The 24,095-nt window shown below is 35.5% G+C and overlaps 1 protein-coding gene across 2 annotated transcripts in view; it reads left to right on the plus strand.

Annotated features, from left to right (window-relative positions):
- Nucleotides 1-24,095, plus strand: part of LOC122813052 (cholesterol transporter ABCA5-like) — a 2,390,735-nt gene that overhangs the window by 1,776,814 nt on the left and 589,826 nt on the right. For both annotated transcript variants that reach the window (XM_044085171.1, XM_044085172.1), the window contains exon 26: nucleotides 20,875-21,012. In XM_044085171.1, coding sequence (XP_043941106.1) covers nucleotides 20,875-21,012 — 138 coding nt within the window. The remainder of the gene's footprint in view (nucleotides 1-20,874; nucleotides 21,013-24,095) is intronic.

The raw sequence follows: 24,095 nt of genomic DNA on the forward strand, positions 1-24,095 counted from the left end.
AGTCACTGCTGTAGTTGAAATATCTATCCTTTTATTCACACATACAGAATTTCATCATGTAATCAACGGAATTTCATCAGATAAAACATTTTCAAACAAAATTCCTTTTTAAAAAACTATTTGACCAGTGAAACTGCATCAATTATACACACCCTCTTAATATATCAAATAAAAACATTCATATAAACATAGTCTAAAACTACATACATCTGTCCCTCATCCGATCAGCATTGAACTTTACTGGTGAATCACTGTGTAGATCGTCATATATTTGACCAATCATTTTGTTCTAAAAAGAAAACATATTACATATCAGTGAATTATTAACATCATATATTCAAGATACCTTTTAATCACTAATTGAAACATTCCAAATAATTTTCTATATATCCAACATGTTAGGATAAAAATACCTATATAGCAAAACTGCCATATATAATCAAACTGTAAAAATATTGCCGATACAACACAGAAGTTATTCTAGCCAATAATATCTTATAAAAACATCCTGTATCCAATCATTATACTCTTCGTAACAGGACTATATACATAAAGTACATAAAATTCAAAAAATCAACCAAAAAGCGTTACCGAAAATGTTATGTTCGTATTGGGTCATATTTGATCAATTAATTGGCCTGTTTGACCCAGACCAGCAATAAAAACATGTTATAATGTACATACATACACCCCTTCACAACCTCATTGTGAAATGAATTCGGAAACGCCATAAAGTTGGATTCAACCAATAACGACTCAAATGTATGCTTCAAAGTCCAATCCTGTTACTTAAACATAAAACTGTATTAAAAATATATCAAATCAGAGAAACGTTATACACAAAAAACATTCATCCTAAATGGTTCATAATCAGCCAATGTTTTAAATACAATAAATCTGAACAACCAATACTATGTCAGAGGCGTGCCGCTATTAACATAACCACACCTCTTTAAAGGCTCAATAACTATAAGTCAAAAATTGGCGAATAGGTTCATAGGTTGGTACTAGGCTATCGGCATTAGGGCGTATACAAGCCTAGCCATAACAATTTCCTGGCTATTTCTTCCCACACTATTTACTTCCCTGGACCCCTGTCTAGCAGGGCGACTGACATGATCCCCGGGGTGAATTTCCTTTCTCCCATCCAATCGTCAAGGTTTCTTTTGAAGAGCGCCAAAGAGGCGCTGTGCTTGACATGTATGGGCAGTCTATTCCAGAGTCTGGGGAGTCTCTGAGTCAAGAACCTATCTCTGCAGCATGTTTTGTTTATTGTGATGACAAGGTTTAGATCCCTGGAGTTTGTGGCTCTGAGGGATTGAGATTTCTTTAAGTGTAGCATGTCCAACAGCTCTGTGTTTGACATGGCCTTGTATGTTAAGCAGAGATCGCCTCTGAGTAGACGATATGCGACAGAGTATAGCTGGAGTTTTTTAAGGCGGTCAGCGTAGGGCATATGTAGGCCTGTGATTCTTTTAGTGAGGTATTTCTGTGACCTTTCCAGTTGTTGCAGATGTCTTGAGAGGTACATACCAAATGGGGTATTGTATTCTGTAATGGGTCTGATGAGGGATGAGTACAGTGGGACAATGACCTCATTTTTTCTGGATGAAAAGCCCTTAGTGATGAGGTGTGTCACGTAGAAGGATTTCTTGACTGTTGTGGCGATGTGGTTATCGAAGGTGAGACCACTGTCCAACTGTGTCCCTAAGTCTCTTATCACACTTTCGGTGTTTAGTGTGCTGCCACCTATGTGGTAATTCACGGGTACATGTTTTTTCCCAATGGGGATAACTATACATTTCTTGGCATTGAGCTTGAGCCCATGGCTCTGGCAGCAAGCATCTGTTTCTGTAAGGCCCTTTTGTAGAGTATCCACATCATTTGGGGATTCAGTAATGGCTCCCAGTTTGCAGTCATCTACGAACTTTGTTAGCCAGAGTCCCTTAGTGTCGGCCTGTACTTCAGAGAAGTAGATGCCAAACAAGAGCGGCCCCAGGACTGAACCCTGAGGTACTTCACTTCTCACTTGTCTGGAGCTGGATTTGGAGTCGGTTACTTTTACTGTGTGGGTTCTGTCAGTAGGCCACTTTGCAACCCATTGCATGATGTAGGGATTAATGCCCAGCTTCGCAAGTCTATCTATGATTCCAGAGTGGGGGGTGGTGTCAAAGGACCTGACGAGGTCCAAATAGGCTGTGTGGACCACCTTACCCTTGTCCACGGCTCTGGAGACTCATTCGAAGAAGTCAAGTCAGGTTCAGGAAACAAGATTGGCCCTTCACGAACGCAAACTGGGTGGGGTCCAGTGTTTGAAGGTTGCCAATGTCTTTGTTTATAAGTTCCATGATGATACGTTCTATGGCCATGCAGATCAGGCTCATCAGACTGATGGGACAGTAGTTACCAGGATCCAATGTGGATCCCCCCCGTGTGGAGTGGGATAACTGTAGCTGTGTGCCACTCAGTGGGCATGAAGCCTGAGGTGAGGCTATGATTAAACATGACACTTCAGTAAGGTGCCAGTTCATTTTGTAGTTCGTGTAGTACACAGCCCGGGATGTCATCTGGTCCCATGGATGCTGTATTCTTAGCTTTGGAGAGTGCGTTTCTTTACGTGTATGGCTGTTATTACCAGAATTTGCCAATCTTCTGGTATTGAGATGGGCCGTTTAGGGGGTGAGAGGGGGGTGAAGTTGGCACTGAATTGATCTGCCAGGATATTGGCAATATCATTGGGATCAATTTATTTAATGCCATTCTGTTGTAGCTCAGAGCAGGTCTGAGCATTGCCATTTAGATTCTTGACATAGTTATAGAATGCCTTGTAGTTGTCTTTGGAATCTTTGGCATTTTTATTTTCGTAACTAGCTTTGGAGGATTTTATGAGGGATCTCAGCTTCTTACTGAGGCTGGTAAGGGAGTTTTTTGCATCCTGGGATTTTCCTCTTTTCTGCAACAGTTTCTTCCTTTTGTTGTAAAGTTTGTTTATGGCAGTGGACCACCAGATTGGCTTCCTTTGTTTGGAGTAGAGCATCTTGGTTCTATTTGGGATGGCATGATGCATGCATGAGTGGATGTGCTCATACCGTGCCTTAGTGTAGGATTCAGCAGTCGAACTTTCAGTTCCCGTCTGCATGGGTGTCATGAAGTTTGTCACTTCTGACTTGAGTAGCATGAAGTTGGTTTTGGAGAGTTTTTTATGGAGGTTTCCTTACTGGGAGGTGGGGGTGGGATGTGGATGTTAAGGGTGGTTAGCTTATGGCCAGACCTGACCAATGAGGGGGTGACCATAGGTGTGGAGCATCAATTTCCCATGTTGGTAATGACCAGGTCTAGGATATTGGAGCCCCTGGTGGGATTATGGATTAGTTGATCCAGGACGTTGGAATTTATGAATTCCAAGAACCATTGGGCAAAGGGGATGGTACACGAGTTGTTTTCTCAGTTAATGGCAGGGTAGTTGAAATCACCCAGTATTAGGGTGTTTGGTTGTATCTTAATATTTTCCAGTATGTTTAGGTGTAGTGAGAATCTTGGGGCATGGTGGGGGATCTGTAGCAAGCTACAATTTGGATTGCAGTCTTACCTAGTGTTAGTTGCACATGGAGAATTTCAGATGCATTGTGTTGGGCAATTAGCCTGGTGGTGTGAATATCGTTAGTGAATATGGACACTCCTCTACCTTTTGTGTTTCGGTCCTGGTTTGGTGGTCGAAAAGTGTGGAAAGAGTTGTAGCCTGGTATTGCAGGGGTGCTCTCTGGAGCCTTGAACCAGGTCTTAGTTACTGCACAGATATCGATGTTCTCCATTTTTAGGAGTGCCTCAAGAGAGTGCATTTTGAGGTTTAGACTTCTAGCATTGAGTAGCATTACCTTCAGAATTTTCATGCTTGTACTTGTTATGGTGGTGGTTTTGTCCTTTGAGCTTTGCCTAAAAAAGGCACTATAGGGGTGGCAAAAGCCTTAACCAGTAACCTGAATCCCAGGGATGACAGGTGCAGACCATCTCTGGTAAAGCATCATGGTCTGTCGATAATGTCGTCCCAGACAGATACTGGATCCCCTTTGAATGACACCAGAAGCTTAGCCATTTGTTGAAGTCATTCATTTTGTCCTTATATTGTGGTATCATTCTGGGCGAAGGCAAGATGTTACTCAGGGCTAGGGTCATACCTGTCTGGGCCACATGATCCAAAGGCTCTTCCATGTCTCTTTTCATGTAGTCCAGGGAGGTACGTCAAAAGTCATTCACTCCAGCATGGACAATGACAGAGTCATATTTGTACTTGTTGTGGAGTGACTTAAATGCATGCATTATGTGGCAAATCCTGGCACCCAATAGGCAGCTGACTGTAATTTTCTCCTTATTCAGCCTGGTGAGTGGGACATCAGTGTGCCTGACTATAGAGTCTCCTATGACTAAAGTGTTAGGTACGTTGTCTTGCCTTAGGGGCTGTTGCTGGGTGGCACACTGGTGTTGTGAGCTATGTGACACTTTGGTTGTGATTGGTGTTTGTTTACGTTTCAGCTTTGTTGCTTGGGCAGGTTACAGTTAAGGGCCTCCGCATATGTGGATTTAATGTTGCTATGTGTGGGTGTTGGTGGTGTGGGTTTAGAAGGGCTGTGTGTTGCTTGAGGTGTAGTCCGGGTGTTAACCTTCTCCTCTTGACTGTCTAGCACAATCTGGGGTGGAGAGAGCTTTTCTTCCAGTATGGCTATGTAAGTGCATCTCTCACTGGTTGTAGTGATGGGTGGTAGGAGGAGAGGGTTGTCTGTCTACATGAGGCAATTGCTGCATTGCCCCAGTATGCCCAGAGTCACCAGGTGGACAGGAGAAATCACCGGAAGTTGACCCTTGGACATGCCTGGTTTGGTGCTTTTTTTGTAAAGTACAGGTGCTGTTTTCCCTTGCCTTAGCAAGGTACTTTGCAATTATATGCTGTTTAGCACCACAAAATGATGCCAGTAACCAGTAGTCAATGAGTCATAAGCTTCGCACTAAATAGAATATGCAGACATAGCTCATCCATTTAATCCCAATAAAACCTTAAGGAACAATAGAAAATTAAATTCACAAAAGACATTAAGTCTCTTAGTTATTCCAACAATAAGAAACAACAAAACACAACTGCTGTACAAGAGAACCTGTCCATCACTTAAAATACGTAAGAGACTGGTTCATATTCGACCAATAACAGAGCAAATATGATCCTAACCTCCAATAGTAACCAAAAAAGATGGTGGTTACACCCATTTCAGCAAAGAATGCTCCCTTGACATCAAGTTCACTAAAATACGATCCTAAGCATTCCAATACTATGAATATGTAGGAGAATAAAGAATATAACAATAAACAGCAAAATATTTATTAAACATGCCTTTGATACACATTATTAGACACAGCAGGCTGTTGGTTATTATCTAGAAATTGCCTTCAATTTCAACAAACATGCAACCGAGGCTGCCTCATTTAATCCTGACCAGAAATGCGCAGAAAGGCTTAATTGCCAAAATAATTCTGCTTTTTCAAGTAATAACTGCCAGGCGCCCCCTCTATTTGATTAAACCACAGTCTGCAATACAATAAATTTAAAGTGATGACCACTATTCTCTAAAATATGTCTGTAAAGAGCATTGGTGGTTTTTTTAGAACGAATGTCAGATAAATGTTCGCTAATTCTGTTTTTTAACTTCTCTTCAGTCTTGCCCACATAGAAACCTGGGCAAGATGAACATAAGGCACAATAAACCACCTTTTTGCTATTACAGCATGGTCTACCATTATTAAAAATAGTGTGATCATTAATCATGACCTGATTTGTTATAAGGATATACCTACAATAGATGCAATTGCCACATTTGGTCATAGACCCTTTATTAATCGTTCCCTTAGAATGTTCAAAAATGTTCTTCAAATTGAACCCTCTTTTAAAAACAATAGTAGGTTTATCACCTAATCGGCTTCTGAAAATAGAATCATTCATAAGTACATCCCAGTTTTTCATAAACACATCTAATGGCACTACTATCATCACTAAAACATCTAATAAAGGCACTTGTATACACATCCTTACTTTGCTCCATACATTTACCGATAACCTCTCATAAATTATTAGGTGAATCATCTTCATTAAATCCGACCCAGTCACATCCATTAATCTTACATTGAACGGATCTGTGTTCAACAAAGATTCAAAATGCCCCTTTATTCTTTTTCTTTAACTTCTGTTATTAACTCAAGGATAAAGGACTCACGATATCCCCTATTCAGGAACATATCTTTTAACAGATCACATTCATCAATGAAATCTGACCAATCTGTAACCACACTAGCCGCTTGTACTAATTGTCCTTTAACAATAGCTCTTTTTTGAAACATAGGATGATTACTTTGAAAATGAAGAAATGAGTTTGAATACGTCGGCTTACAATAGATTTTAGCAAGTAATTTATGATAAATGTCATCCTTCTTTAACAAAACATCTAAATATGCAACCTGCACATCACCAATTGTATCAGTAAATCGAAGAAAACTGGTAGTGTTATTAACTTAAGAAATAAAGGGACCAATTTCATTGTTGTCACCAGACCAAAGAATAAAAATATCATCTTGATATCTTAAATATAAGTCACAGTAGGAACAGTAAGAAGAATTTAATAAGTATTTATATTCCCACATTATCATTACGATATTGGCATAAAGCCCACCACAGGCAGAGCCCATGGCAATGCCGTCTTGTTTTAGGTATAAATCCTTTTCAAACAAAATAAAATTAGACTTCAAAACCAAGTTTAACAACAATTCATATGTATTGCTAGAACTATGTGGCATTCCTTTTAAACCGAGAAATTCTCTAAACCATTCTTCTCCAGTAGAGTGTGGAATAGAGGTATACAAATCCTTAATATCAATCGTTATAAAAATCCAATTAGTGCTATAGGGGAGCCTATTTAACCTTTTGAGCAAACCACTGAATCAATGCAGACATATTCTTCATTATAAACAATGTTCGTAAGTTCTGCATCTAACATTTTTGCTATTGGTTGAGTGATAGATCCTCTAGCGTCCACTATGGGATGCAGTGGGGGTTGATGTATATCCTTGTATAACTTCGGAAGACCAAAAATGGTAGGTGTAATGGGAAAATCAACATTTAAATAATTATATTGATGAATATCTATAGCTCCCTCCAAAAACAAGTCATATATCTGACTCTGAATTCAACCATATACCATGTTCTGTTTATTAACTGAACTTTGTATGTATTGGTGTTCAGCAACTGTTTCATTTTTGTTACATAATCACATTTATCAATAGCAACATGACCCCCACCTTTATCTGGCTTAATAAACCTTACTTGTGGGTTATTTTGCAAATTATGTATGCCTCTAATGTCCAACTCATATTTTGAAACAGCATTAAAGTAGGATGCAGTGGGAGATTATATATACTAGCCACTCTAAGGGGATTGTTAACATATACATCATTCAAGAACATTGAACGTAAATTGAACATACAACCTTAAGTCCATTAAAGTCTGTAACAATTCATGCGCTTGGAAGGAACAAAAGTCCATCCTTTCAAGAAAAGGTTACACATATCCATAGAAATTTCTAAAGGAGAAAAATTGTAAACTTTGAAGTCCCCTTTAGCATTTGTAGAAATCTGTAATGCTGGCAGTCTGAACTCACTTATAAGTTCAGAAGCTGTTAAATTCAATTCTTCCCCTTCCAATTCTGAGGGCCTCTTCCTCTCTGATTCCTCCATGACCCTCTGTTCGACCCTGCACCTCTCATTGGGTATATTTGCCGTCCAGGATTCTGACGATTCTGATTTTTCAGGCACTCTGAGCGCCGTGGACCAGCCATCTGTTGATCTCCTAAAAATCATCAGTATCCTCAGGATCATTATTGTGCCAGTCATTATTGATTTCATTCATATTGTACCCACTAGTGATATCTTTAGATTTATTGGGCCAAACTTGTGAAGCAGAGTTAAGATTTTATGTTCATAAGTTAAATTTACATTCAATGTTCTTGAATGATGTATATGTTAATAATCCCCTTAGAGTGGCTAGTATATATAATCCCTCACTGCATCCTACTTTTATGTTGTTTCAAAATATGTGCGAGTTGGACATTAGAGGCATATATACTAGGAAGAACAAATATGCCCATAATAATCTTAGTATTAATGAATGTGCAGTGTTGGATTTTTTGCAAAATAAGCCACAAGTAAGGTTTATTAAGCCAGATAAAGGATAGGGGTCTTGTTGCTATTGATAGATGTGATTATGCAGCAAAAATGAAACAGTTGATGAATTCCAATACATACAAAGTTTGGTTAATGAATGGAACATGGTATATGGTCGAATTTGGAGTCATATATATGACTTGTTTTTGGAAGGCTGTATAGATGCTCATCAATATAATTATTTAAATGTTCATTTTCCATTACACCTACCATTTTCTGTCTTCCAAAGTTACATAAGGATATACATCAACCTTTGTTGAAATAGGTGTAACCACCGTCTTTTCTGGTTACTATTGGAGGTTTGGATCATATTTGCCCCGTTATTGGTCGAATCCAAACCAATCTCTTACGTATTTTAAGTGATGGACAGGTTCTCTTGTACAGCAGTTGTGTTTTGCTGTTTCTTATTGCTGAAATAACTAAGAGACTTAATGTCTTTTGTGAATTTAATTTTCTATTGTTCCTTAAGGTTTTATCGGATTTAAATAGATGAGCTATGTCTGAATATTGTATTTAGTGCAAAGCTTATGACTCGTTGACTTTTGGTTACTGGCATCATTTTTGTGACACTATTCGCCAATTTTTGACTTATAGTTATTGAGCCTTTAAAGAGGTGTGATTATGTTAATAGTGGCACGCCTCTGACATAGTATTGGTTGTTCATATTTATTGTATTTAAAACTTTGGTTGATTATGAACCATTTATGATGAATTCTTTTGTGTATAACGTTTCTCTGATTTGATGTATTTTTAATACAGTTTTATGTTTAAGTAACAGTATTGGACTTTGAAGCATACATTTGTGTCATTATTGGTTGAATCCAACTTTATGGCGTTTCCGGATTTCTTTCACAATGAGGTTGTGAAGGGGTGTGTGTATTTACATTATAACATGTTTTTATTGGTGGTCTGGGTCAAACAGGCCAAATAATTGGTCGAATATGACCCAATAAGAACATAACATTTTCAGTAACGCTTTTTGTTTGATTTTTTGAATTTTATGTACTTTATGTACTTTATGTATATAGTCCTGCTACAAAGATTATAATGATTGGATACAGGATGTTTTTATAAGATATTATTGGCTAGAATAACTTCTGTGTTGTATCGGCAATATTTTTACAGTTTGATTATATATGGCAGTTTTGTTATATAGGTATTTTTATCCTAACATGTTGGATATATAGAAAATTATTTGGGATGTTTCAATTTGTGATTAAAAGGTATCATGAATATATGATTTTAATAATTCACTGATACGTAGTATGTTTTCTTTTAAGAACAAAATGATTGGTCAAATATATGATGCTCTACACAATGATTCGCCAGTAAACTTCAATGCTGATTGGATGAAGGACATGTATGTAGGTTTTACAGTATGTTTATATGAACATTTTTATTGGTTATATTAAGAGGGTGTGTATAATTGATGCAGTTTCATTGGTCAATTAGTTTTTTAAAAAGGAATTTTGTTTAAAAATGTTTTATCTGATGAAGTTTCATTAGTTACGGGACAAAATCCTGTATCTGCGAATAAAAATATAGATATTTTGACTACAGCAGTGAATTGTGACTTCATTTCAGTGGATTTTGGCAATTTATTTCTGGAGAAACTGTTCATGCTTGTTATTTGGATACATTTTAAGGTGTCACAATCTAAGGATAACTTTGACATATGTTTAATTTATAGAGCCACACTGCTAACAAGAAAGGTTACATAATGACTGAGGTGAAGGGTTGTTGTGCTCTGGATAGTTACAGTAATAGTAAATATTTCCAAATTAGTCATGTTCTTTTGCTTCAAACTCATTAATGGATACATTTCTCTGTCCCATTGTCTATATTTTTTCTCTGCATCATTCAGTACCACTTACTAATAGATGAAATGGGTTGTACTTGCATTTACATAAAAGAATATATGATAGATTTAAAGAGTGCTTTTAAAATCTTTTATTAAGTATAAAATGTTTTTTTGTTTCATCTAAATGTATTTAAATGGCATTTATTTATCCATTCTGTCAAGTTTCTTTGTTAAAATGTGTGTTTAGACATTTTTATTAAATGTCTGTTTTTAACTGAAGGAAAATAACCAGCTTGAGCTATTATACATCAGTAAAACCTCTCTAGATTCCTTTTCAGTCATCTTCCTGCCTTAACATTTAAATTTTAGTCAGTAAGGCAAGAGTTTAGCTCGAGCTGCCTAATGACAGCTTCAGTGCACATTAACAGAGCAGAAACAAGAGTTTTCTGCATATTTGAACTTTGACCTTGCCATATAAGGAAGCAGCCATTTACAAAATCATACGGCTTTACTGCGCTTCAGTATTTCATCTAATTTATTTCTTATCAAAGCAACTGTTTTATTTACAATACAAGAAAAGGATTAAATCTTCAGATAATTACTAAAAGAAAGAGGTAAAAGCTGAACACACTCCAAACAGCACCATTAAGTAATTGTAAGTAAACCAAATAGTAAAATGAAGGTGCTTTTCTGTTGGTGGGGCAGGTGTCCTGATTGCGTGCTGACATTGCCAAGACATGCTGCTATTTTTCCCACACCTTTATCCTCATAGTCATTCCACATTTTCAGCAGATATTCATATTTTTCCAAGGTGTTTCACTCATTCTCTATGTGTTTAGCTTGACAGAAATGTGTAACAGCATTCCATGTGTTAACTGCCAACTTTCAGAACTCCGTACAATGTAAGACTAGTACACCAACAGCGTAGTGACAAATAACTGATCTACTCAACCATTCTCAGAGCATACATATTAACAGAAGATAAACTTAAACATGAGGTGTGGATATTACTTAAAATGAACACAAAATCTTTCCAGGGAATTATATTTTGAGAGAAACATGACTCTACTTAGGTGACTCCCCTACTCCCAAAAACTGTAAATTATACATTAAATAAACTTCATACACAAGTCGGTATCAGTATGTGCATGACAGCATTATAACCTGCAAACCTCAACTTTAAGAAGACAACTGAACACAACATTATATACAGCAGTAGGCCTCGGGTGATATAATAAAGAAATATACAAATCAAGTATTATCACGCACACACGTATTAGTATCATAAATGTAGATTTAGTGCCAACTTATACAAAAAATCAATACAAAAAAACAGAAACACCAACTTAAATGTGAACCTAGCTGTCTGAAATAGTAATTTAACAAGATCATGCCAGGTTACCTGTAAAGTTATCAGACTACATCCACCCCAGTTAACCAAATTAAAAAATGCTTTTAGACAAACGGGTACGTAAGAACATAAAGTTTTAGTCAAACAACTGAAGGTGAAACATTAAAATTAATAGTATGTATCCAGTTTGTGTCTTTATTTTTGTGCATTTAATTCTCACACCTGTAATCAGAGCTAATGACAAGTCTATTGCTCCCACAACACTGGTGGAAGCAGTGAGGTGACGTTTGGCCTGATCATTTTAATAACTTCACTTGCACTAGTACTGCGAGACTGATCAGGTATTGAAAAATACCCAACGAAAGCTGTAAGAATAGCACATCTGTGCTTTCTCAGTACTTTAACTACACACACAGTAAAGAAGCCAATGTTCTCATAGGAAGGTGTCTGAACTTTTTATATCTTACTATGTCTTGATGGTGTTGGCATGTAGTTGGGATGATGTTCGTGTTGTGTTTTGCAGCGTGGCTCCTACCCCATTGACAAGGGAGTACCAAAATGAATGTTTTTATGTATTTAAGAAATTTATCTTCACGGGACACATTTAATAATTATTAAGCTGTTGTGAGAGCTTCAGACAGCAGAAGAAATATAAATATAATGCGAAAACAGCAGTTAGCATATGTCTGCCATTAGCATCATACAGCTATGGTATTATGTAGTGCAAGAAACCGGTACAACTCAATGAACCTATTTAACACACTGCTAGATTAGAATTCATGCTTTTCTCTACATATATCCATTAATTCTAAGCATATGATGCCACATATTTATTCATTAAGATTCAAACTGTCATTTTAAAGTTTTTAAGTATTTTTTATTTAATTTGAATGATAACTGTATATTCTCATTGAGTTATGGTTAAATCCATATACACACATGGGTATGTAAATGTGAGAGAGGAAACAAGAGATAGACAGAATAAGATAGACCTACTAGAAGATTAAAGGATAGTAATTATGTAGCAAAATAAAATGGAAAAGATAATGTACGAGTACATATGTGAATATAAATGTGTAGATGTAAGCGTGCATACCTATGTAAATATATATGAGACTGAGTGATCGTTAAGAATGTATGTAGATGTGAACATATAGCCTATGAATAACCACAAATAAAGAGAAAACAAATCTTCAGTATACTAAATTCACCTATAGCTAAAGAGCAAAATATTATCACTTGGGGAAGATTAAACAGATTATAAGAAAATGAAAGAGAAAAAAATTCTTAAAGACATTTATCAATTGGCACTCTGCTGTACTTAGGACATTAACACTGCTTTATATGTCAGACCAAAGACATGCCCTAATTTTGTGTAAAATGGTGCGCACTGATCACAGCTGCATAATAGAAAAATATTAATGAGAACTGTTGTGAGCTAACATTAAACGAGTATGCAGTCGAGCTGGATCTGTTTATATTTTATATTTATCTGAATTTCAATGTTTGAAGTTTAGTGTACTATTAAGTTAATTTGCTGCTTATAAAATTCTACCATACCTGTATGGCACATGCACTGAACTTCTTTTACCTGTTTTATGTCAACTCTAATTGCATGTCTAAGTATTGTTTCTTCTCTCGGGTTCATGCTTGCATTGTCAAAGATGCTGAAGCTTAGTGGAGATTCGGATTGTGTAGCTGGTATTGGGGGTGGGGGGGTTATTGAGGTTACTGCCCATTGGGCACCTATGAGTCTATGACCTATGCAGATATATGTATGTGTGAATGTGTAAACAAGAATCATTAATGTGAGAAATACAAATTTCAGCTCAACACTGCATGTATCCACACAAGAAAATTCAAAAAATAATTATACAACACAAATTGTTAACTATATTCCATGCTATATGTTTTTCCTCAAATCTTTTTATGTTACAGGTAAATGTGAATAATGTACATTTTATATCCATGGCTCATACAGGCTCTATATCTGAAATATGTCATTAGAGTTGAACTGCAATCATCTTTGGAGACCAGTATACACAATAATTGAAATATAGGTAGTTAGACATATTATTGTGGTGTGTGACAAATGTAAACAGTTTCTAGAAGTTATTAACACAAAACTGCTACCTAATTAATAAACACTAAACATACATGTGGGGACATAACTTTAATGCTTGGTGAATTTACATAGACAAAGAGATATTGAGACCCTCTTATCGCATATAGAATTCATATATCACAGATTCCATGACATATCAAAATATTAGAGATCTTTATGGTGTGGGTGATGGTGCCAGGGTTTGTGCTGGCTGTGGAGGGGTGGTCTTGGGGGGGACCTTGGATAATTCTTGGGTCGGTGGGTTGCAGGGGCATTCATTGAGACATCAGTAGAGAAACTAAATAAACAAAGATACAAGTATCCCTTCGAATGGCGGAAGAAAGTGATCCACATCTCCTAACTCACTACAGAGATGAAACCGTACAACTATTCATAGACATACTGTCTTCTACACAAATGGAGGAACATGAACAAAAGAAAGAAAAGATAAAAAGGAAGGAAAAAATCTAAGCCTACTCTAGTTGGATATAACATGCATCACGTGAGGAGCTTTGGAAGATGTGAAAGATATGTTTTGGTGGATGTCCTTGTGGCCCGTGGGCTTGGGGTGTCCTGGGGCCCATTTCTGGAGCATCCTGTCCTCTTGGTATGAGCCTGGTCACATTGACTCATTGCACAAATTGTAATTAAAGTTAATATTCAATCAGACAATATAGTTTAATTTTGTTTAATTTAGCTTAATTCTGTGTCATGATACTAGCCATTTAAATATATACTCATTTACCTGTGTAATTAAGCAAAGGGAGAGGAGATCTACACATATACCACTGAGGAAAACATACTTCTGTACACTTCCCCTACATTGGCTGAAGTATTGCCACCATCATCAATATGTCAATGGCAAAACTTTTTTTTTTCTAATAAAGCACCAAGCACTGACACCTCTATTAAGTTATATACTAAATGGCTTAAGGGTACATCTTGGTTGCATGTGTCTCACCACACATTATTCCATTCATGTGACACCCTCTTACTTCTTTATATATTTGAATTTAACAAAGAAATGACTATGTAATAATTCAGGAGATCAATGCATAGCAATTACACAACAATAAAATTAAAACCTTGTAACTATGATGTATCTAGTTCAGATTGAATAGTCCCTTGTTATTCATTTAACATCTGTATAAATATAATCATAATGCAGATTATTATTCACGCATTTTGACTTAATGTTTATTTATTCATAAGAGTGAGTATCATTCATATTTCAATATTTCTTTTAAGAAATAGCAACACATGCTTAATTCAGGTTATGTTTACAGCTTTAACATGGTTTGGTTGAAGAGTGGTTTGAATAATTTATTTATTCAACAGGAATGTTTTATTCCATGATGAATGGTTTAAATAGTTTCAATTCTAAAAGCTTAATGTTAGTATCATTCTTTTTATACTCAGCAATATTCCACTGTAGTTTAGAATACTATTTAAATAACAAGCCTTCGATTTATATGCTTAAAGCCTTTTTTCCCATATTTACATATAATTGTTTATCATTAAATATCAATGGTTTAAATAATTCATTGAAAAGAATCAGTTTAAATAAATATCTGATTTTAAAGAAAGCTCATATAATATTTTTACAGGAAACTCATGATCATAGAAGATATAAATAGAATACTGTTTAATGATTATAATATATTAGTTGGTTCATACTTTAAGTTAAAAAGAAGAGGCACAATGATATTGTGGAGACGTAATATACCTGAACCTAAAATTATACACATATTCACTGATAAGGATGGTATGTTGACACTGATAAATGAAATCAATAAACAATACTATATATTAGTTAATACTTATTGGATCCCAGGAATTGTTGCGAAAATTGTTAAAAAGCTACTGGGTACTATTATTGCGCATCTTAAAGGTGAACTAATTTTAGCAAGATTGCGTTTTATCAGTAGTTGATACTACTAACAGACAAAACATAAAACTGTCATCTGCAGCAAAACATTTAAAACATTTTATCAGTTATTTAAAATGATGATATATATATATACACACATATATATATATATATATATATATATATATATATATATGATTTGAAATCTGTTAATTCACTGCATTATACACATTATTCATTTTGTTTTGGTACTCAGACTACTATAGATAAAGTGTTCACCTCTAACAGCCTATACTCCAAAGTTGATGATGTACTAATAACATCCTGCCCATTATCTGACCATCATAACATTTCATTTACTATTACTTTTAAAGCTGATAATCTAATCAATATTACCAGAATTCCAGCCTATATTACCCAATTGAAGGATTTTAAGGAATGGTTTAATACAGAAATAAAACAATTTATAGAATAAATGATAATGGAGAGGTCACTGACATTATACTTTGGGACTCTTTAAAGTCTTACTTGTATGGAAAAATTAAAAGTTAGTACATTAATAAAAGAAAGAAATAGAATAAAGAACTAAAAACTGTACAGTCTAGCCTAGATAATTTCAAAATAAATGCAAAACCAAATGATATATATATTAATCTTGAAATAAAATCATGAAATCAAAAATATCTCGATACAATGCAACATATAATTGCAATACAGCTAGAAACATGGAAAATTTACTCCTATTCAGTTAATCCCAAAAGCCTACATAAAATAGCTATAAGATCTAAGAAACAAATGCCCACTATATTAAAGAAATAAAAATAAATCAGAGGTAAAGATAGAGAAATAACAGATTTAAAGGATATACTAGAATGTTTTAGATGTCATTATGATATACAAGTAACACTTCCACAAATTTAGATAATGACGCTATCAGAAGTAACTTTTTGAAGAATAATAATCAACAAAAATTAACTAGAGAACAAAAAATATTGTTGACAAATAATCCAATTTAAAGAAATAAAAGACCAAATTAAAAATATTAAAACACATAAGGCTCTGGGACTTGATGGATTAATCCCTGAATTATATAAACTTATACCAGATTGTATTGTCAAACTTCTACAGAATGTATTTGAAAAAATTCAATCTTCCCAAGTTATTCCACCATCCTGGCATTACATCATTGTTTCTCCCATTCTTAAAAAAAGATAAAGACAGTAAGCTCTGTTCCTGTTATAGACCTATATCGTTATTTAATGTTGACTATAAACTATTTGTCTATTCTGGCTAGAAGACTAAATCAAATAATGCCAAAATTAATTAATGAAGACCAGACAGGTTTTATTTTAAACAGGAAAGTCAGTGATAATATAATGAGATTAAACACATTAATTAATTTAGCCAACAAAAAGAAAAAAAGAACTAACAATAAATAGTTTAGATTTAAACAGAGCTTTTAATTCTGTTAGCTGGTCATATTTGTTTAAAGTACTTAAAGAATATCATTTTTCTGAATTATTTATCAATATCACAAATTTGCATAATTCTTATTCACGTGTAAAATTGATTCTTGTATGTCAGAATCCTTCAAAGTTTCAATGGGTACAAACCAATGATGTCCTTTATCCCCTTTATTATTTGCTCCAATTATTGAACCCCTTGCAGATGTTATTAGATCAAATCATATAATCAAAGGATTTCTAATTGAGACGTTTAGCTGCAAAGTTCAATTATTCACAGATGATATACTAATAACTACAGGAAGCATAGAGCCCTCCCTATTACAAATTATTGCATCTTTAAATTATTTTGAGAATATTTCAGGCTTATACTTTAATAAAAACAAAACAAGAACCTTATTAGTTAATAAAACAACCACTGTTTTCATAACTAATGTCACCTAATTCCATTAGAACAATACTCTTATTAACTATCTTGGAATCATTATCACTTCTTCAGTAAGAAATATAATCCAGATTAACTACATGACCCTAATAAATATAGTCAAGGGTCTAATTGAAGATTGGAGTAAATCCTTTTTTACAATGGAGGACAAACTTACTTTGATAAAGATGATTATACTACCAAAAATCCTATTTTATATACAGGTATTAGTATTCCTCCCCACAAAAAATTATTAACAAATTAAACACAACCATTTTGAAATTCCTTTGGCATCCTAATAAACCAATAATATCTTTTGATTGGTATTCTAAAAGCTGGGAAAATGAAGGGTTAGCTTTCCCAAATATTGAACTATAGGCAAAATCCAACATTATGTGATAACATTATGGTTAAACTCTACATACCATTCTGCATGGAAAATCATACATGAGCGATTAATTCAAAATAACAGATATAAAGAAATTCCTCAAAGTTTATTTGGAATTAGTAAATTTATTGGATTTTAAAATATTACTTGCAAACGATATAAGGATAGTATCATCTATTCCATTAGTGGACTATATAATTTGCATATTTAAATCATTTATTGATACCAAGTATATTCTTAAAGACTTACTCTTCCTTTTACTACCTATACCTAACACTAAGGGCTGTTTAGAAACATTTAATAAAAAGTAGATGTTAGAATTCCAGGACACTAACTTGCTATTTTGGTATCAATTCTTAAATGGAAATAAACTACACACTACTGAATGTCTGCTCTCAAAATATTCCCTATCTAATGATAATTGGATAATTATTCATGGTTGTATAGCATATGCAAATGAAAAAATACAATAATGAATTATCAAGAAAAGACTATACCAAAAATCTTAGACTTCTTAATTATTATTAATTATACCCAATTTTACAGTAAATCTTATACATCTGTATATAATGGATTATGAGAGTCAAATTTGTAAATTTAAGCTCAGCCTTTTAGAACTGTACAAAAATAAATGGGTCTGAGTTTTAAATAAATGATAAGAAACTGATCTTAAAGTCAAGTTACAAAACAGTATCCTGTCTCTATTGGAGAATTTATATTTGGAAATTTATTCACAGAACCTTTTTAATCCCTAATAAAACTGAATTGATTTATAAAACAAAAAATGTCAAATGTTGGAGATATGAATGTGAATCAGAAGCAGCTTGGACACATATGGTATTAAATTGCATTTTTATTGTACCCTTTTGGAATGAATTCAAAAAAATTTCCCAGGCATTATGGACTGATGAATGTTATATATCTGACTCACTCATTTTGTTTAATGCTCCAGTGCTTGATGTTGTCCCCAGATCACAGTTGCCACTCCTTTGGTTGGTTTTATCAATAGCTAGAAAAATAACTACAAAAAATTGGAAATGTAAAACTGCTTTGTCTTTTAATAATTTACTTATTTTAGCTAAAAGTGAATGCAAGAAAGAACTCTCAACTTAAAACATAAGGACATCAAATATCACTCATCAGCAAATGCATTGGCAAAAACGTTTGATTTATTGGAAAAGTATTAATGGCTGGTATTACTATCCTATTGCTGTGGACTTTTGTAAATAGTTACTTTTTTTGCTCTTTCTATTTGTTTATGATTGAATTGTATTGTTTCAAGTTTATAAAATCAATACAAAATTATTGAAAAAAATATGATGGTGAATGAAAGAGGTGGAGATTTAGAAATGTTAGATACTAAAGAAGTGTTTTGGCAGTTTATTTGCAAATGTTTCCTGATTTAAATGAAGTTGTATACATCAAACTGTTCTTAAAATTAAGAAACTGAAATTAATGTATTGTTGTCCGGTTATGACACTTGGATTGTTATTGTTTTAAATTATTATTGCATCATGATTAGTTGTTCTTTTTTTAATTATTTTAAGAAAAATGTCTTTTGTGAACTTTTCCTTGATGAAGTTCTGTTGGAAGTTATTTTGGATGAAAGAGCTAACCGTTTTATTTTAATATGCAGTGTTTGGTCTATTACCTTGTTCCAGAGCTGCTTATTAAAGTTATCATTTATTGGAGCATTGTTGTCTATAAACTCAGTTTTTATCTAGTGTGTGTGTGTGTGTGTGTGTGTGTGTGTGTGTGTGTGTGTATATATATATATATATATATATATATATATATATATATATATATATATATACATATATATACATACATATATATATATACATATACATACATACATACACACACACACACACACACACACACACACACACACACACACACACACACACACAGTGTGTGCTTCTGTCGAGTTCTATGAAACACTGGTCTCCACAATGCTGAGCAGCTGAACTGCTAAAGCATAATACCCAAAACACAAAAGAGTGAAAAAATTAACTTAAGGCATATTTTGTGCAGGAGGTAAAGCCTCCCACACTCCCCAAACTTACATATGTACCAACTCCATGGTTGCACCATCTCCAGGGAATGGAGGAATCTCCCAAAAGAAGTGAATCATTGCTGATGCACATTTAGAAATCACACTGGAATTGGTTTCCTATGGAAAACAACTATCAACATTGTGTTCTTCAGGCTGCTGATGCCCAAGAAATTTCACTTTGTCCACCTGTAGAGGAGCTGTGTGCATCTGTGCACGTGTGCCTCTGAGTTAGTGTGCTTGTATGCACATGTGCAAGTGTATGTATGTACCTATAATATTCATGCATGCATGAAAATATATACACATATAAGTACATGTGGGCATGTGATTTGATGTGGAAAGATGGTACAGAATGGGGTCTATATCAGAACATCGAAGTTTTAAAACTTCGAATGTTCTAATATCGACCTGTTTTAATTGAACGCTAAAAATAGCGAAGCTGCAGAGCACTGAATTCTTTCCTTGGGAAAGAATTCGGTAGGCCGGTTCTGTGGCTTTGCTATTTTCAGCGTTGTGGTGGAGATTTACAGGTCGGGTTCAGGTAAATGTACGATTGTGTGGTTGTTAGGATTAGGGCGTGGGTTAGGTGAGTTAGGGTTAGAGCGCGGGTTAGGTGAGTTAGGGAGTGGGTTAGGTGAATTAGGTTTAGGGATGGGTTAAGTGAGTTAGGGTTAGGGTGCAGGTTAGGTGAGTGTGCGATAGTGACGGACCTTAGGGTTAGGGTTTGGGTTAAGGTAAGTGGATAGATAGTAGTGTATGTATAGTTTAGTGTAGGGTTAGTTGTAGGATTATAAGTGTATGTGTGTGCATTGATGTTTTTTAGGTGTGCTTGTGTTGTGTGTATGTGTTTCTGAATAGCAAATTTTTTCCCAAGGAAAATATTCGCTGTCCTGAATGTTCGATATTATGTGGTTTAGATATTTTAGGTTCGATAAAATAGCTTTCACTGTTTTCATCTTTCGATAACGTCATATAAACGCACAGAATGTAAAGGTGCCTATTACTCTAAATTTATTAAGTTTATTTACATCTCTATCCCTTCCAGGTTAAGTATAACAACAATAAGAACTAATAGTGTATAGAACTGTACTGCACTTTATTTCCTGGCTGTATGAATAATAAATGTGTTAAGATTTTTTTGTCTCTTTTTACTAGGTGGTCCTGTTGGCATTTATTACTACAGAAATACCTTTGTCTCTTGGATTTGACTTTGTAGCCATTTCACTTCAGTACCTCTTTATGGTTTTCGTCCCTCTTTTCCCACTTATGGCATCTTTGAGTTACCTCGTGAATGTAAGTTGTTTAATAATGTAACCAGATAAGATGTTTTTTTTTTTTTTTATTTTATTTTTTTATTAAAGTGCATTATGGTTTTCAAGAACACTGCAGTACAACTAGATCAAATGACATTGCTCTGCACTCTTACGTTTTCATTATCACCTTGTGTTTCATCTTGGTCAATCAAAAATTAAAACTGGTACTGCTTTATTTTTTTTTTTCAAAACAGTGAGGTGGTCTTCCTATTTTACACAGAAAGAGAGCTGTAGTATTTTTAAAGCCATGAATCAAAGAAAGAAAACATTGAAAGGCATATTGGGAACGAGAAGTTTCAGAAATGCTACCTGGATGCAGAAAAATGACTGTGACTGCCTTTCTGCTGTTCCAAGGCAGAATATTCCAAGTATTTTGTTTATGTACATTGGCTATGATACACCCTGAGTATCATGTAACACACTTCCGTTGCTTTTGACCCAGTACTGAAACATGGAGTCATACCCTACAGGCTTACCAGGAAAGTCACACTGAAATAAAACCCTTTTTCAGCAGAGGCCTGGAGAGAACAGCTCCACATTTAATATCAGTTTTGACATATACCAGAAATACAGTTACAAGATATTAGAAGGAATACAAAATATAGGTAATTGTTCATATATCAGAGAAAAAAGCTTTACAGTAGCTTACATGGGTTCATAGGTTCAAAGGAGATTACTAGGTTAGTGGCTCAAGAAGAACCCTTACAAGCCTAGCTATTTTTACCCAGATTTTACCCAGTTTTCTATCCCTAAGGAAAGATAGGAAGGGGCAGCAGGCGGGGATTTGACTTTTTTCAGACTTCCTTCTGTCCTTAAATGACATGGGCACCACCTCAGCAATGAATTTGAGATTTCCCATCCATTGGTCCAGATTGCACTTGAAGATGGTCATGGAAGGACTCTGCTTCACGTGAACAGGAAGTTTAATCCAGAGGATGGGCAATATCTGGGACAGATATCTGTCTCTTCAGCATGATCTATTCATGTCAGAGATTAGTTTTAGATGTTTGGAGTGGGTAACCCGTGTGCAGTTAGTTTTCTGAATATGCAGCATTTCCATCAGCAGTAGGTCAGAGACTGCCTTCTTGGTCAGACACACATCACTCCCTCTGTAATCTCTGGGAAACTAAATATAGTGATAGGAATTTTAATTGGTCTGCATATGACATTTTGGTTATACCCTGTATTTTTTTTGGTGAGAAATCTCTAGGAATCCTCCAACTGTTGCAGCTGCCTGGTGAGATACATGCCAAAGGGTACATTGTAATCTATTATTGGTCTAATGAGACAGTGCAGTAGTACTATGGCATCCTTCAATCTGGATGCCATGCCCTTATTTATAAGCTGAGCCACATAGAAGGATTTTGTCACCACCATGGACACATGGTGGTCAGAGTTCAGATTGCTATCTGTCTGAGTACCCATATCTCTCACCTCTGGGTCCACTCTTGGCAGAGGGTGCTATCAGTGTTGTAATTTTCAGGGATATTTCATTTCCCAAGGGGTATTATTATGCACTTCTTCACATTTAGTTTGAGGCCATGGCTCTGACAGCAAACATTAGTCTGTAAAATATCCTTTTGTAGGATATCAACATCATTTGAGAAGTCAATGATTGCTTCCAAAGTGCAGTCATCAGCAAACTTGGTCAAGCAAAAGTCATCTACATTTCCCTTGAGATCTGAGAAATATGTACCAAACAGGAGGGGCCTCAGCACTGAGCCTTGTGGTACTGTACTGGTGACTGGCCTCTTGCTAAATGTGAATATCCCCCACTCTAACAACATGTGTCCTGTCCGTGAGCCATGTGGCCATCCATTTGGTGACACAGATGTTAATGCCCAATTTTATGAGTTTATTTATAATACCCAACTGGAGTATTGTCATATGCCTTGACCAGGTCAGGGTAGGTGGTATGCACCATCTTGCCCTCATACATTGCCTTGGTGACCATCTCAAAGAAGCCCACCAGATTGAGCAGGCAGAACCTGCCTTTGACAAAGCTAAACTGTGTTGGGTCTGGAGTCTGGAGATTTCAAATGGCATTGTTAATCAGGTCTGTAATTAACCTTTTCATAGCCTTACATATGAGGCTAGTCAAACTTATTGGTCAGTAGTTTCCTGAGTCAGTTGATGATCCCCCTTGTGCAGAGGGATGACTATTGCTGTTGCCCACTCTACTGGGACAAAGCCTGTAGTAGCTTCAAGTAGGTGGAGTGGTTTCATGGTTCACAGTTGGGGACCTGTAGATAGTGATGATATGGTGGGTGATTTTGCCTTTGGTCAGCTGGACATGGAGTAGCTCCTGCTTGACCATTCTAGAGGTGTGATTGTTTTTTATGTAAATGGAAACACATCCCCTTTTCATTTTTGTTCCTTTTCAGAGGGTGGTCTGAATGTGTGATAGACATTGTAGCCTGCACTGCTGAGGTGCTTTCTGCAGCCTTGAGTCATGTCTCTGTAACTGTGCAAACATCAGCATTCTCCAGTGCGAGAACAGCTTCCAGAGAGTGCAGTTTCTTGTTAAGACTCCTGGCATTGAGAAGCAGTACGTTCAGCTTGGCATTAGAAGAATTTGTTATGTTAGTAGTTCTATTGGTTTGACACTGCCAAAATAAAGGCACTATGGGGGGGGGGGCTGATGCCTTGGATGGTATTTGAAAGACAGTTGCAGACCATCTCTGGCAAAGCAGCTGAAAAATACTGGATCCCCTTAAAATAACACTAGTAGCTAAGCCAGTTACTGAAGTCAGTTATTGAATCATTTTCTGTGTGTGTTGTGGTATCATTCTTGGTGAGGGTAGAATGCAAAGGTCAGCGAGAGTCTCACATCAGCCTGCGACACGTATTCAGAGAGGCCATCTTGTCTGTCTTAATATAGTCCAGGGAGGTACATCTCAGCTCATTTCTACCCACATAGACTATGACTGAGTTATATTGGTACTTGTGGTTGAGTGATCTGAGTGCCTGGGTGATCTGGTGAATTCTGGAACCTGACGGGCAACTCACTGTAACCCTGTCCTTATCCAGCCTGTTGGGGGGGGGGGCTTGTTTGAGTTTTTC

This window comes from Protopterus annectens, chromosome 10.part0 (assembly GCF_019279795.1).
Source record: "Protopterus annectens isolate FY-2018-M chromosome 10.part0, PAN1.0, whole genome shotgun sequence".
Classification (NCBI taxonomy): domain Eukaryota; kingdom Metazoa; phylum Chordata; order Ceratodontiformes; family Protopteridae; genus Protopterus; species Protopterus annectens.